At 41.6% G+C, this 15584-nt stretch overlaps 1 protein-coding gene across 1 annotated transcript in view; it reads left to right on the forward strand.

Moving 5' to 3' along the window:
- The window catches only part of TLE4 (TLE family member 4, transcriptional corepressor), a 186572-nt gene that overhangs the window by 16387 nt on the left and 154601 nt on the right, over positions 1-15584 (forward strand). Inside the window, exons 3-5 of the mRNA XM_045288460.1 lie at positions 269-366; positions 1488-1551; positions 2700-2744. Coding sequence (XP_045144395.1) covers positions 269-366; positions 1488-1551; positions 2700-2744 — 207 coding nt within the window. The remainder of the gene's footprint in view (positions 1-268; positions 367-1487; positions 1552-2699; positions 2745-15584) is intronic.

Here is a 15584-nt window from a genome sequence, read left to right on the forward strand (position 1 = left end):
GGAGGTCGCGAGCGGGGTCTCGAACCCGCAGAGCCTGGGGCCCTCTGGGCTGCGGACCGGGAGACTGTGTGGGTGGGGTGCGGGGGCCACTCCGAAGTCAGCCCCTGTGCGGGCTGTTACATGGGGGGGGGCGGGAGGAGAGTTTTCATCTCTTTCCGTGCCCGTGAGACGACCCCCCCCCCACCTTGCCAGCGCCGCGTGGTTGGTTTTCTCCAGCTCCCTGCTTCGCCTGTGATGTGGGCTAATTAAATATTTTATTGTTCTTTAGGCACCGCATCAGCCTGCTCAACCCTTTAAATTTACAATTTCCGAGTCCTGTGATCGGATTAAGGAAGAGTTTCAGTTTTTACAGGCTCAATACCACAGGTAATGATATTGACTTTAGCTGATCCTTCTGTTTGCTTAGCTCTTGTCTCCTCCACCCCCGAAACACACAAACACCCCCCCCCCCTTATTTTTGTCCACCTCAAAGGCATTATTAACAATTTTTTGCTTGTGGGCAGAAAGGGCAAGTAAAGGCCTCTTCTTTGAAGCAGGTGTAAAGAAATTAAAAATTTCTTCGGTAAATTAAAAACAAATTAAATAAAAAGACGAGGCAGAACAATCGAAAATGGGGAGCCTTGGAAAACGCTGAGACCAAACTTTCGATATTGATTTATTGGGGCCAGGAGAATAGAAGGTTGGGAAGCTTCCCGGGGCCCTTTAACTTCCTTGGTTCTTTATTGCCAGGAGCTTGCTTCCTGCTGACTTCTCGCTGCTATTTCGCTGGAATACCCTTAACCTGGAGCCTGGAAGAGTAGTGAGCAAGCGATGTCATTACTTTGATGCTGAAAAACTGTTCCGTATTAAAGGCGCTCACTAGCGTGGTTTTAAAATATTTTTGATTTTTTAACATTTTAATGATGTCTAATTCATATTTCATAAATAGACAAATCGAAAAAAAAACCCTAAAAATCCTCTGAACCCGGTCAGACATTTTGCCCCTGGGTGGTGGTATTCAACTAGTCTGTTTTGGAGGGAAGAAATAAGACATCATTCATAAGACATGTTTGATTCATATTTTCATTACTCTCTCTGTTCATGGAACATTAAAGAAATTCTCTTGTGACATTGGGTTGGTGGGGGAGACTTATTTGTGCTTGGCTGTGTAGAGATTAATATTTATTTTCCTCCTTTTTTTTTTTCATTAACTGACAGCATGTTTTTGGATGAGGCTCCATAATAAAATTTCCTTAAGAGTTCCCTCCCCCCCTCTTAAAACTTAAAAAAACAACCCAAACACATTTGATCCTGATTAAAAGGGCAAGTCTGGGCTGGTTCTAATCACCTGTTTCTCTTCCCTCCTTCAGTAATGAGAGCAGTATTTAAGATTGTTGGTTTGGTGTTTGTAGGTGATGATTTGGAAGGAGGGATTGTATATTTAGATCGGAAGGATGCAAGTCAAGTTCTGTATTAGACTGAGATTTCATTTTGTCTCCAACAAACAGCCTGAAGCTGGAATGTGAGAAACTGGCCAGTGAGAAGACAGAGATGCAGCGGCATTATGTCATGGTAAGAAAACTGTGTCACAGAGTCATAGTACCTATTAGTTTGAGATACCAAAAGCAAGAATACGTTCAAATTGCTGGAGGCTGTACGATAGATCATAGATGTTGTGCCAGTGTAGTTGAGGTTGTGGGAATGTGTCCATTAGCACCCTGTAATTCTAGGATGTTATAACTTGCCTCTGACAACCAGCTTTGATTTGAATTCTCAAAAAGTTCAGCTTCATGAGGTATAATTTTCTGTGCTTTGTTTTTGTAGATAGAAAACGCTGGCACACACATGCACACACATACAACCTCATTTATGTTTTGTTTAGAGTCCCAAGCAAAATGTTTTTGTGTTGGTGGTTTTCTTTGTTGTTTTGTTGCTTTTAACTCCAAACAGTTTTAGCTAGACAATTTTTCTGTCTACTGTTAAGGTTTTTAATCTGCTTTAGCTGGTCCAAAAGAATGACGGATGAGAAAAGACGTCCGATCCCATTTCAAAAATTTACTTTTCTGTGTGCATTTTCATTTTTTATACGGTTGATATGAGGAGTCTTGTGCCCCCCCCAGAATAATTGATTAGTTTTACCAGAATTTCTATGACATGTTAAAATTTTAAAAATCTTGTCTGTTTTTCTTACCTCCAGATTGTACCAAGGATATTGGAATGATTGGTCATAAAGGCTCCCAAGTAGCTCAGTCTTTCTTTATCAAGCCCTTTTTCTTTGAATGTGCTAATGGGAGCAGCGCACAAACAGTAGTAAAAACCCAAACAAACCGGAGCTCTGAAGTAGCACCACTCTCTTGAAATGTTTGTTCCAAACATCACCATCTGTACCAGTTTTTGCCATTAACTTGTCCACTGTGCCTAGGAATCAGTCCATATGGTACTGAATTTTCATCAGGCTTTCTTACTCATCTTGTGATGTAAAATGGGAAATGGAGATGTTAAGAATGCTGTGTTTGAACTTAGTTTTCTGAGTTAGCAGTCTGTCTTAAGGTGCCTTCCAGTGTACTTGGCTAAAGGTAGTTGTGGGTGCTTCTTGATCTCCAGACAGAGGTATCGTGGATATTTTGGCTTAGGTGAGGTGCTTATTTTGGGACATTTTTAACAAATTTAAGATTGCTAGATGAAAGGTACTAATTTAATTGCTTTTCCTTCTTTGACAGTATTATGAAATGTCTTATGGGTTGAATATAGAAATGCATAAGCAGGTAAGTTACTTGTTTATGACTATTTTAGTCGGTAATACTGCACATTTGCAAAGGGAATTGCTTTGTAATTTTGCATGTTTTTGTGACTGTATTTTGAAAGACTAGAATAGAAGGTGGTTTTTCATGTGTGTCTCCCCATTTTTGCTTATTACATAATTTCAATGATTTAAAAATGTAATGAGAAAAGTACGAGTTGCGTTAAAAGCTTTACACACTTTACAAACCCCAGAGTTCTACATTTGAAAATATGGTGTTTCGATTTTGAAAGACTGACTTTATAGGTTCTGGGATATGCAAATGTGACTTTCTAAAGGAGTCTTTATTGGAAAATATTAAAAAGTAAAGCTAAATTGTGTGGAGCTGTAGTTGGCCTGGTTGATAGAATGAATACGAGGGGAAGTTGGGAAGGATCCCAATGAATCTGTGGGGCTACAACAGAAATTGATGTAAAATCCTTGTACCAGTCCCTCGAGGCTACTTAGTGGGGTCCTACCCGTAACTGGAACCGTTACTTCCCAAAATATGTGCAGAGTCAATGAGCCTGTTAGAAGGATGTGATGAGGTTCAAACAAAGGTCTTAAAATCCAGCAATTAGTTCAGCCAAAAGCAAAGAAGAGGTAATTGTAATTATTATTCAGAAAGTGGAGAGGAATGATTTTTTTTCCCCTGTAGGTGACTGAATAGCTCGACTTAAATTTCCTAAACTGGAAAAAAACCAAAAACAACTGTATGCATATATACGTATACACAGGAGGTTTCAAACGTTAGGAAAATTGCATTATCTTTTAATTCCATGAACTTTTGAAGCCCTTTTGTATGTATGTACATAATATTATATACTACCACATGTATAGATTTGAATATATTGGTAATATTTCCTCATGGAGGCATTTCTCTTTCGTGATCTTGTGAAAAATTCTCCATTTCAGAATAGGTGTGTGTATATATGTTTGCCTGCTGAGACTAGATGTGAGATGCTTCATGCTTTTCATTTCTTATTTATGGTTAAGGTGGATATCATTAGTAAGTATGAAATGACCGCCTGTTGTTGAACCTTTACTGTTTATGGATTCCTTGGATAAGGGTATCTACCACACACTCTGAAAGCATTCAGATAGTAGGTTTTTGAGTGACTGCTGGCCAATAAAACCAATCAGATGGATAGCATGTGAAAACAAAGTTGGGAGAACATGAGTTGTTAACTCATACTAAGCCCTTTGATAGACTTGTTTTACTTTGTATGCTTCTTGGTTAGTATTGTTAGTTGTAGTATTAGTACTGTTGTAGAGTTTGAATGCTGTGTGTGCAAATTAAATTCTTATTTTGATATCTTTCCATTTCTGTTTAGTAATGTAAATTCCTCCTACTTAAAATCTATTAATCTTGGGGGGCGGGGGACACCTCACTTAGCTGTACCTTACGGGAATAAATTACACGAGAGAGATTTTAAATTCTCATTACATTTCATTTTAGGTCTGGATCTTGTACATGTCTTCTTTTGTCCCCAACTTCCCCCTGATTAATTAGCATCTCTTCCAAGATTAGACTAGATGATTAGTGCCCACTTATTTCTCCTTTTTCTCCATCCTGTTTACCTTAACCACTTATTCCAGATTTCTTAATTCATTCTGCATTTCTGAGAGGCTTGGATTTGGGCGGAATGCTTTTTTTTTTTTTTTGCTATGTGAGATCCCTTAATTTTACACATTTTATACCTCTGTAATTCTGTCATCTTCTTGTCCAGTTGTCCTCAAACACCGGCCATTTAAAATTGAGAATGGAGTACACTCCCCCCCTTTTTTCCCCTCTTGCTTTTAAATTCAATCATATCAGCAATCCTGAGGGCAGTTTATCACATTATGAGATACAGACAGCCCTGCAAACCACCTACTTATTATATTTTCTTTCTTTCCCCCCTTAAGCACAGAGGCAGATCTGTCTTTATTTGTTTTCCTAGGCAGACAGCCTTGGTTCCTCTTAGCCTCTCTTCCAGATGCACTCCTGGATGCCCTCGTAATGGAAAGCAGCAATAATGCAGGGAAATTGCCCTGCGGCATAATTGGGCCTAGTTCTCAAGATCGGGTTAGGTTTATTCACTTATTAGATTTGGGTCTCCGAGGGTTCAAGAGTAGGAGTCCCAGGAGTCCCTGGAAGTACCCCTTAGTAATCGGTGACCCTGATATTTGAAACCTCTGTGTATTTTTTGGTTAGCGCTCCTGTTCTTGGCTGCAGCCAGCCACAGAGCATTCATTTTTAGAGTGATTTTTCATTGGAACGGAAAATGATGGCTGTGATGGAGTCATGACTCTGTGACTTAGCAAATTGATAAAAGGATAAAAGCATGGAGCAATGACAAACAGGCTGGGGGGGTTGCTATCCGCCCCCGCCTTTCCTGCGCTGGGGTGGGGTGGGGGTGGGGGGTGGAGGGTGGGGGTGGGGGTATGTGTGTGCACACACTTGTGATGCTCATCATCAGTCACCCTGTGTTGGTTCTGATAGAGGACTATAAAGTGAAACCTATGGGGAATATGTCATTCTGAAATGAAAGCTAATGTAATTAGTACCAATTAAAGTACATTTAGTAAATTGGATTTAATCTTAATTAAGCCTGCATAATGTTGCCAATTTTTAACAATTATGTTTGAGAACATAATTAATTTAAATTTTGGTAACTGAGTAAATAGCATTAGTCTGGTAGAATTAGTTGAATTTTTTTTTTCTAAGGAACTCAGTAACATGGCTTGGAATTAGAGCATAAAATACCTAATTTCTGGTAATCTTGTGCAGTCAATAGAGCTGAGCAGATGAAGCGGGGGTGGGGTGAAAGTGAAGATGACCAATGAGAAATGGTTAGAAATGTTTTATTATGATGTCTGCTTAATGGAACTTGAAAAAGGAAAAGAAAGTACAGGTACATTGGCTTCATGGCTTTGTTCCTTAAGGATTTTCCTTAAGTATGGTATTGTGCTTTTTATTTTTGATAGGACAGTTGGCCCAGGTGAGTTACTTTTTAAAATTTCTTACTGCTGATTTTTCCTCTTTATAAATACAGTCTGGCCTCTCCTAAATGAGTTAGCACTTGTGGGAGCAATGTGATCATGCATGCCATTGATATTGCTAAATGCTGCTTGTTCCCATCCTTCACCTGTTATGTTGTAATTAAAAAAGACCTCCCTGATTTAATCTGACAGCAGCGATTACATTAAAAAGTGAATATTGAATATAGATTTAAAACAGTAGGAAAATGAATTAGATTTCTAACCAAACCAAGCACCTCAGTCCTGATTTTGAACTCAGCAGTGTTGTAAGCTGGAGTAGAACTCTCACTGCTCCTCAGGGTTTCCTGTGGCCATACATTTTAAGAGAAGCAGACTCATCTTTCTCCTGTGGAGCAAGTGATGCGTTTGAACCCTGCCATCGCTTAGCCCATCGCTTAACCTTCAGCACCACCAGGGTTCCTTTTAAACCTATAGAAAGTGTGAAAAAAGCTGAATAAACCTGCATTATGAAAAGGAGAGATTGAGAAACTCCTGACATACTCAAAGTTACTATCTGAAGAGCCCTTTACATCAAAAACGAAACAAAAGGCGTAGTATTTGAAATTTAGAAATTAGAACATTTTAGAATTCTGGAAACAGTTAAAATTTAACTGTGAGTGCTATATATTTAAATATACATATTTGTGTGCATATATATGTGTGTGTGTATTATTTGGGAGAGAACGCCTCCCCCCTAATTTTAAAATCATAGGTAGAAAATCCCCATTTTCCAAGTCATGTAAATTTTATTACAAGACTTGGGCAACAACCATTTGAGTGCTGCTAAAATATTAATTGAATAGAAATGAGCAGGCCTTGCCAGCTGATAGGATATCATAATCATAGCCTCTCTGGTCGATGGTAAATGATGATAAATGGCATTAGGAGCCTTTTAGCAAACTGTAATAACTACAAGGAGAGAAGCAGTATGGATCTGCATTATATCTGATACCCTCCAGTACCAAGTGGATTGCCAATACTGCTTGTTTAGCATTTTCTAAGGGCAATAGGATATTGATTTCTGACTTACGAGGAACAGCTCTATTTTCACCATTGAAAAGTATTGCAGGTTGTTAAGAAGAAATTGACTTGAAGAGGCCGACTGCTGCCCATCATGGAGCAAATAAAGCAAAACTGCCGAAGCATGGTGGAGCAGCGAGTCGGCCCTCAGCAATTTGTTGCTATTAATTTACCATGCTCGACAGCAAATCAATCGGCTTCTACTTCATCTGCTGGAGAAAATGCTGTCCAGGGCAGATAAAAGGTTCGGCATGGCACAGAGAATAGACTGGATTGGCCAAAAGGAGGCTGCAGTTAATGTGTAAATAAGTGAAATCAAGGCCACTGTTGCTGAGGAAGCTGTTGTTAATTAGGTTGGTGCATTTCAGTGAACCATTTTAGAAAGCTGACTAGGATTTGGAGAGTAAGACAAGGTTTATTGAAGTTGAAGTAATAATGTATGACTGGCATGACATTCCAGCCTTGAGTGGACTTCATTCTGGGGTGTAGTAAATTTATTTGGGGATAGTATTTGCAGTAGAAGTCAATTTGTTTTAGAGTTCTCTTTAGACTATATTTTCCTTTAAGAAAATATTTTTTTGAATAATACTAATTTCTTGCATATCTGTCTTACATGGTATACGCTTACATTTGGATACATAGAAGGATGATGGAATAGGAGTTTGAATATGTATGTAGTGTCTTACTTTCTTATGCAGTGGTTTCTTCCCCGCCCCACCTCCAGCAATGGGTGTGATTGAACTCTTATATAACAGTGTAGGTGAACGATTATCAAAGGTGGGGTACTGCAACTAAAAGTTAAGGACAAATCACATAAAATTTCACTGACAGAACTTTGCATTTTTAAAAACATAAATTGTAATCTAGAAGGGATGAACAGTAGTTAGTCACAAGACAATCTTGCAGACAGATTATAAGTGAAATTTTGATGACTGCGCAAAAACTCCAGGAAAAAGAATTAGAATGTGTTTTGAATGTGTGTGGGTATGGATATCTTTTTGTGTTTTTCATTGATGTTTAAAGCCACCCTTTCTAATGTGTGATTATCCTCTGATGTAATAATATAAAAAATATGTTTTTCTTTTCTTAGCTTTCTGATTTGGACATTGCAAAGCAGAGCCAATGTTACTCCTATTTGGTAAACTAGATATAGGCTGATTTTAAATAATATTCCTTCCAACACTTTTCAGAGGATCTAGCATTAACACAGATGTCAGTGTCTTGAAGCCTTGGGCAAGACCCAGTTAGCTATTTTTTTTTCACTTGACAGTGGGCGTTCCAGAGAAGCAGATTTGGGGGACCAAATTTAACCGGTCCCCCAAACCCCGCTGCTGCTGTGATTTGGACTCATAATGACCCAGAAGGCACAGTTTTACTGTTCCCTAGACTTACATCCTTACAGAATCAGACCTCCTCTACCTCTCATGGAGTGGCTGGTGGGTTTAAACCCTAACCTTTTGGTTAGCAACCAGTGCTGGTTAATCCTGTGCACCACCGGGACTCCTGTGCATCAGTATGCATTAGGAGTGTGTTTTTTCCAGATGCCATGGACTCCTCCTAACCTTCCCCCCTTTTCGTATCATTGTGCCTTGGGTTTTTAATTTGATCTGGATTTTTAGAAATCAAAAGCAGTGAGTGCTTTGTGAAACTGGCGTTTTCTTTCAGTGGACATTTTTGTTTTATATAACTGGCATGTGCTTTTCACTGATCTGGGCACATTCCCTAAACTCTTTGTTTTAATTCGCACAATGCTAAGAAAGGACTTAAGTTCAGTCAGAAGGTAATTAAACAGGATCCAGATGTGCACAAGGGGATACAGCTAATAGTGATGGATCCTGGCCTAACAATGAGTTTACCAGGAAGGATGTATCTGCCAAGGGAAGTTGAAGATTTAACACCCTTGGACTGGAGGATCCCTAAGATGCTGGGATAGTTCTGGGATTTGTCTCTGAGTCCTTGAATGATAGGATCATACCTGGAAGTGCTAGTATGTCTGGGGCATCTCTGTAGCTCTGCCCAGAGTCCAGCCTGGAGGACTTGGTCTCTGCTCTCCTCGTAGATGCTTCCAGTCTCAGGGAATGGGGACCAGGCGTGAGGGGGTAGGAGTTGGAAGTGAGAGTAGGCTTTACTTGGGTTCTTGCACACATGGGGTTAGGAGAGCTGCTAGTGTAGTAATAAGGAGTGTGCTTCCTCCTTGTCAACCTATTTCTCCTTTGTTTACAAACTTGCTCCTCCAATCAACTTTTGTCTTTTCCTTCTGGCTTCTAAAACTATGCCTAAAGACAAGGGGCTGATTGTTAATCATCATCTTGTGGGTTTCTGATGGGGGAAGCTGGGAGGGGAAAATGTGATGTTTCGTGGCCTCTTTGTAGTTCAGAAAGAGGTTCTTGGATGCAGGAAATCACACACAACTAAAACTTCTAAACGAAGGCAGATGTTTTGCTTTTTCTGTTAAGGGATTTTCTTTGCAGCCTTCAAACAAAGGAATAGTTCCTTCCCCCTCTCACTCAATCCTTAATGGAGAAATTTAAAAAAAAAATTTTTTTTTAGCAGTTCTTTTGTGTGTCTTGAGTACAAATAGCCATTAAGCAGCCCTGGCGCTGCGTAGTTGGAGGACCATTTAGATGGTGAGTGAACACCTGTGTGTGACTTGGTAGCTCTGAGCACACTGGCCTCGGGCTGTGGGGGAGTTCTTGGCCTGGGCAAAGCCCCCTGTGCAGTGCAGCAGATGAGAGCTCAGCCAGACCCTGCCCACCTGTCACCACCTTTTCTGCTAAGCCAGCTGTAAGAAGCTAGCAGGGCTGGGGCTCCTGGGGCACTTAGCTTCCCAGCAGCACTCCACAGCACCACACCAGGCAAAATGGAGACCAGGTCCTTCCAAGTTGTTGAGGCGGGGAGGCTGGGTTGGCAGTTGAGTCTTGGGCCCCCTTGTTTGCAGGCTAGGTGGCTTAGGGCTGTGTACTGCAGCCAGGCAGAAGTGAGGCTTTGACATCAAGAAGGTGGTCTTTTTCCCCCCTCTTTTCCCTTTTAAATGCTGGATCATCAAAGAAGCAGAAGAGAAATACTTTGGGACCCCTCAAGTATCCTATTCTCTGTGGGTCACTTTCTCCTTGTTTTACTCAGACACCAGGATACCCTGGGCTCTGAATGGATGTTAATAAAAATATAGTCCAAGCATGTTCCAAAAACTATATTTTGATTAATGGCCAAACTGGGTAGCACTGGAGCTACCCTGGGGGCTGCAAAAGCAGTTAACATTAATTTTTTATCACGGATTCTGGGCTGCACGACAAAAGTTTTTAATGGTTAAGGGGGCACTGAGTTTTTGTTCCTTTGAAAAATTGGTGTAGGCCAAATGGCCTAGAGGTGTGGGAGCTTCTCTAGGTGCTACTGAAACTTGCATGAAGGGGAGTGGTACAGTCTTCATTTTGTCTTTTGTAGACTTTTACTCTCCCCCTCCCTCCCCCTTTTCTTTATGGAATGTCAGCCACAACAGGTAGAGGCAGTCACTTGGAAACTCACTGATGACACTATATATTTGGAAGTGATAATCAGGTTTATCACTTAAAGAAAGGATGAATGGATTTCGTTTCTACAGAGAGCACAGGCCCCCCACCCCCAACCCCAGCCCAAACGTACTACTATTGAGTCAGTTCTGACTCATAGCAACCCTGTAGGATAGGCTTAGAAATGCTCATGTGGGTTTCTGGGGCTGTAAATCTTTGTGGGAGCCGAAAACCTCATCTCTCTCATGGGGGAGTGACTGGTGGGTTTGAGCTGCTCTTGTTGAAGTTCGCAGCCCAACATGGAACCAACTGTGCCACGAGTGCTCCTTGGAGAGAGTGGAAGCTTTGGGGTTTTCTGAGGATCGTCCCTCCCCCATAACCTTTAAGAAACTCTTCCGGAGTAGCAGCAAATGGCCACAGCGCCACTGGCTTCTTGGCCTAGTTGCCATCCTCTTTGGAAGCCTTGCCTGTTGGAGAGAAGCAACTGATTTATTCCACTGATAATGACAGTTAGCAGGCCCCAGGAATTACTGTACTCAGAGTAAGTACACTGCAAACCAGAGGTCATGTGTAATTACTGCTCTCCTTTAAGGGAAGAAAGACCTCGGAGGTTTTTAGTAAAAAGTAAAAAGAGTTGTTTTGCCTTTGTCCTTGTACCAGCTGTCAGTGGTAGTTGCTTTACATCTGCACTACACAGGGATTTAGCCGGCATTCATCAATGCAAATCTATATGCTCTTTCTATTTTCATTGGAATCGAGCCAGCATTTATACCAAAGTTGGCTCATGCTTAGTCTTTCAATACCAAGCCAAAACTTTCCCTCACAGAGTGGCGGTGTAGAAACCTGCCCGCCATTCAGCAGGGTGGAAAGATGTTTGCTTGTTTTATTTGTTTTGAAGCTGGATTGTCAAAGAAGCAGGGATATCCTTGCTTTACACTCTAGGACACCGTGTAATAATTTGTTCTCTGGCTAATGGGTCACTTGATTTTGTTTTGTTGTTGAAGATTTCGTCCACAGGTATTTAAAGCCTTGTTTTGTGGAGAGCAGTTTTGTGTTTTACACAAAGAAAGGCTCGCTGCCATTGCGGTAGGCCCCATCCACAATCTGGGCTCCCAGTTAACCTCAGGGGCCTGTGGTGGGTAGTGGCTTGGAGGTGAGCAAGCTTTCTGGCCTTCACAAAAAATGTAATTCAGTGATGATGATTTTAATTGGGATCTCGTTCTTTCCATTTCTGAAGGATCTTGGGTGGTGTAAGCATTAGACTGCTATCTATAATGTCGGCAATTCAAACCCACCAGCCAATCCTGAGGCTTCCTGCTTCCATAAGGATTTATAGCAGTGGTTCTCAACCTGTGGGTCATGACCCCTTTGGGGGTTGAACGACCCTTTCATGGGGTTTGCCCGATTCATAACAGTAGCAAAATTAGTTACGAAGTAGCAACGAAAATATTTTTTTGGTTGGGGCAGGGGGTCACCACAACATGAGGAACTGTATGAAAGGGTTGCAGTATTAGGAATGTTGAGAACCACTGATTTATAGCTTCTGAAGCCCAATGGAGCCAGTTCTTCTCCGCCCTATTAAGATGGCAGAAGTTGCTAAACATATCACTACAGGACCATTGCTGTTAACTGATTCGATGGTGGTGGTAGGAATGTCATTCTGCTTCTAAGCATCTTGGATTGTTCCTGGTGAAAAGGATTTGAAAATGCAAGGAAATAAAACTGGAAAGGATAGCAGTTGTAGAAATAATCAGTAATTGTGCTCTGTAACACCTGTCTGTACAGAGAGCTCAGGGTCTTTTGTGTGCTCTCCGTAATCTTACCGATGTTCCTGTAAAGCAGGTAGCATGCTTGGATCCATGTATTTAAATAGCTTCTGTCAACGGAGTGCCCGACAGTTTGCCAAGCAGTGTCATTCCACTGGCCTCCTCTAACAGATGACACTGCGGCTTAAGGGCTTACAAGAGTAGTCCAGTGTCACAGTCAGAGAGGATCAGCGTGCGGGTGGGGCCGCTGGGTTCACAGAGGTCGGCTAACATGAGGTTGTAGAGCAGCAAGCACTGGCAGAAGAGGAAATGGGAGGTTTCTTGACTTCCCTTCCAGGGCTCCCTTCACTCCATTCACTGACCGCAGTTTCCAAGCAGCAAGTAATGTGCTTGCTTCTGTAATGCTCTCTGTTTGATGCAACTTGAGGAGCAGGGACTATGCCCCTGGCAGTCCTCAGGGTCCTAGAGTGCCATCTCCTGCCATGGGTCTAATTTGTACACAGTGTACAGATACTCCTCTCTATGCCCCTCTGCTCTTCCAGTGTCTTCCCCCCCCTACCCACCCACCTGGTGTCTAGGAGCAGCAAGTCAAAATAGAAAGCCATGAGCCACTTTGGACAGACTTCCTACGCACCTAAACTCTACTGTATGAGCGCATGGTAGTATCTTATCTGATGTCTGTGTATTACTGTCTTGTCTCCCATTGTCCAGGAAGGGACAGAGGCTTTGGTCCCTTTGATGCTGAGTCTGTCATATTGGAAGTGTTCATGAAATGGTTGGTGAATGAGGGACCACTTGAGTTCAGATTGAGCCATCTGAGAATTGAGAATATGTGCAATTGAATCATTTCAGGGGCATGTTTAGGGCACAGGGATGGATAGATAAATGTGGAGCCTCCAAAGCCTGTTGCTGCCTGATACTTAGAAGAACTTATGGAGAAGTAACACAGGCAAAGAAGGAAGGAAAAGCAGCTGAGCTGCCTTTCGGGAGTGAGCTCAGACAGTTGAAGTAGAAGACGGGTATGTTAGCATAGTGAATGCCGTTTTAAAGAGGAGAACACGAAACCTTCCCAACGGAATTTGAAATTCAGTTTGAACCTCACTGTCAGTCACTAGTCAATATGTGCCTGAAAATTCTTTTACTATTAATGCCTCTGTACACGTGGTTTGAGTGACTGTGGGGAGAGATTGAGCTTAGTGATGCAGTAGTGGGTTGTTTAGCTAACTTTGCCTCAAACCAGTAAAAATGCACGCTTCCAGTTCCTTTTCAGGGGACAAGGGAACGTAGGAAATAGCTTCATTTTTTTATTGGTGAAGAGACAGTGTTGATGTTGAAAGAGTAATCATAGTGACAGCAAATGATTTTAGAGTGTTTATAGAGCAGGTAATGTTTATTTTCACAGCAACCTTGTGAGATTGTAGTATTGTTAAGACTGTCATTTTACCTAGAGGGAGATTAAGTAACTAGCTTGAGCTCAGACTTGAAATCAGAGCAGAATACATCCTACTTTTGACTCAAGGTCAGATGGATCACTGAAATGATCGATATTTTCTACCTTATTCTAGATACTGTGTTTGGAGTAGAGAGCCCTGGTGGAGCAATGGTTACTGGTTGGGCTGCTAACTTCAAAGTTGGCCCTTTGAAACCAGCAACTGCTCCGAGGTAGGAAGATGAGGCTTTCCACTCCTGGTACAGAGTTACAGCCTTGGAAACTCAGAGACTGTTCTACCCTGCCCTCTAAGGTGGCTGTGAGTCAGCATGGACTTGATGATGGCAGTGAGTTTGAGTGTTCGGAATACCACACTGTCATCATACATACTCTCGTCCCCCCAAATTATCTGAGTCGGGACACTTCATTTCTCCTTTTGGTATTGCCAGTAGCAGGCTGTAGGGTTTGCTGAGTACCACAACTTCATCTTTCCCAGCTCAGAATTAAGTGTGTAAATGAATTCTCACCTCCCCTTTAACTCTCAGAATATAAAATTACCAATTGGCTTTGGTTTGTTGCTTTTGCTGACCCAGTGCACAGAGATGGAGACCTGATGGCCCGTTCTTAATTTGAGACAGTTCTTTTTAACATCCACTAATCAAGAGCTTTGAAGTTCCCAACTCCCTAATGAAAACAGGAGTAGATATTTGTATTTATGTGGTATTTAATATTTATTAAGGTTCTTTTTTGCTCATTATTTAAATCCCCAATACATGTTGACAAACTTTCTGCCCATCTTGCGGATAAGTAAATGAGGTGTAAAATGACAAAGACATGGTGAGCAAAAATGGCTCAGAAGTCAGTGATTCACTAGGGCCAGTGCCCATGCTATAGTAATAGCGGTGTAGAATTAGGACTGGTATATAGTGGGTAACACGTGTAAAGGAAATGCGTTCACAGAAACTTAAATATACATCAGTGCTGCTTTGAAGCGATACTGTTTTTGTCCTTTACCTTTGCACATGTATTACAGTTTTTATTTGTGCAACATCTGAAATCGTATGAATTATAATGTGATCCAGTCATTTCCCTGCCATGCCCACCCTCCCCCACTCCATCTCCCAAAGGATCTGCCAAGGGCATGTGTAATGTTAACTACTTGTTGTGTAATGAGATCCTGGATTAATTGCACTCCTAGAATCTGATATGGATGTCAGTTCTTTTAGCTAAGGTCTTTACCCCATGGCAGTGAGGGAAGCCTACCTGTGAACTGGTTTACAACGAGACTGGGATCTAGAAAGTCACTAGGGATCTCTTATATTGTCCTACCCAGTGACCTTTTCTTAGGAAAGGGTTGAATGGGTTTGCACTCCTTGTCTCTAATAAAGTTAATAGTAGGTAAATAAAAGAAGGGGGTGTGACTTGGTCTTTTTGAACCAAAGTGTAAACTCCAAAAGGGGATTTTGTTCATTGTGGCACTCCCTGCTCTTCAAACAGTGTTGGGTTGGGTCTGGGAGGAAAGGGGTGGGGGAGGGAATGAATGGTGGAACAGCTGAAGGAATGTTTCATTCACATTTTATTGTTTCCTGTATCACCTACTTTTGGATTGTCAGGTATAACTATTCTGAGCTGGTAGGGAGGACCCAACTTAATGAATGACAGAGCTCTGTAAAGGCAAGCCAAGGATGAAATTCTCATCCCTTTCCTGCCAGAGACAGGTCCTGTAGCTGAAGATTGAGCTTTTCTTAAATTTAGTATTAGATTTGTCATCAGAATATTATTTGTAAGGTTATTTTACAACTGTAAGCTAAAAATAGCCACTATTAGTAAAGGCCCATTCCTGATTTCATTGCTTGACAGTAGAGGCAGGCCATGTTAAGTAGTTAAGTCAATTTTATCTAAGAGTCACTATTACTGTTGTATTTGTGCTTGAAGGGCTTCGCTCTCAGTAGCTTGTTAAACCATCAAAGACCCTGGGTTGCACAGACTTGGCTACTAATAGAAAGGTTGGTGGTTTGAACCCAGCCGAAACCGTACTCGAAAACAGACCTGGCAATCTGCTTCCAAAGGCAGCACCCTGG

This window comes from Echinops telfairi, unplaced genomic scaffold, assembly GCF_000313985.2.
Source record: "Echinops telfairi isolate 266 unplaced genomic scaffold, ASM31398v2 ScPeMD7_1;HRSCAF=3_1, whole genome shotgun sequence".
NCBI lineage: Eukaryota > Metazoa > Chordata > Mammalia > Afrosoricida > Tenrecidae > Echinops > Echinops telfairi.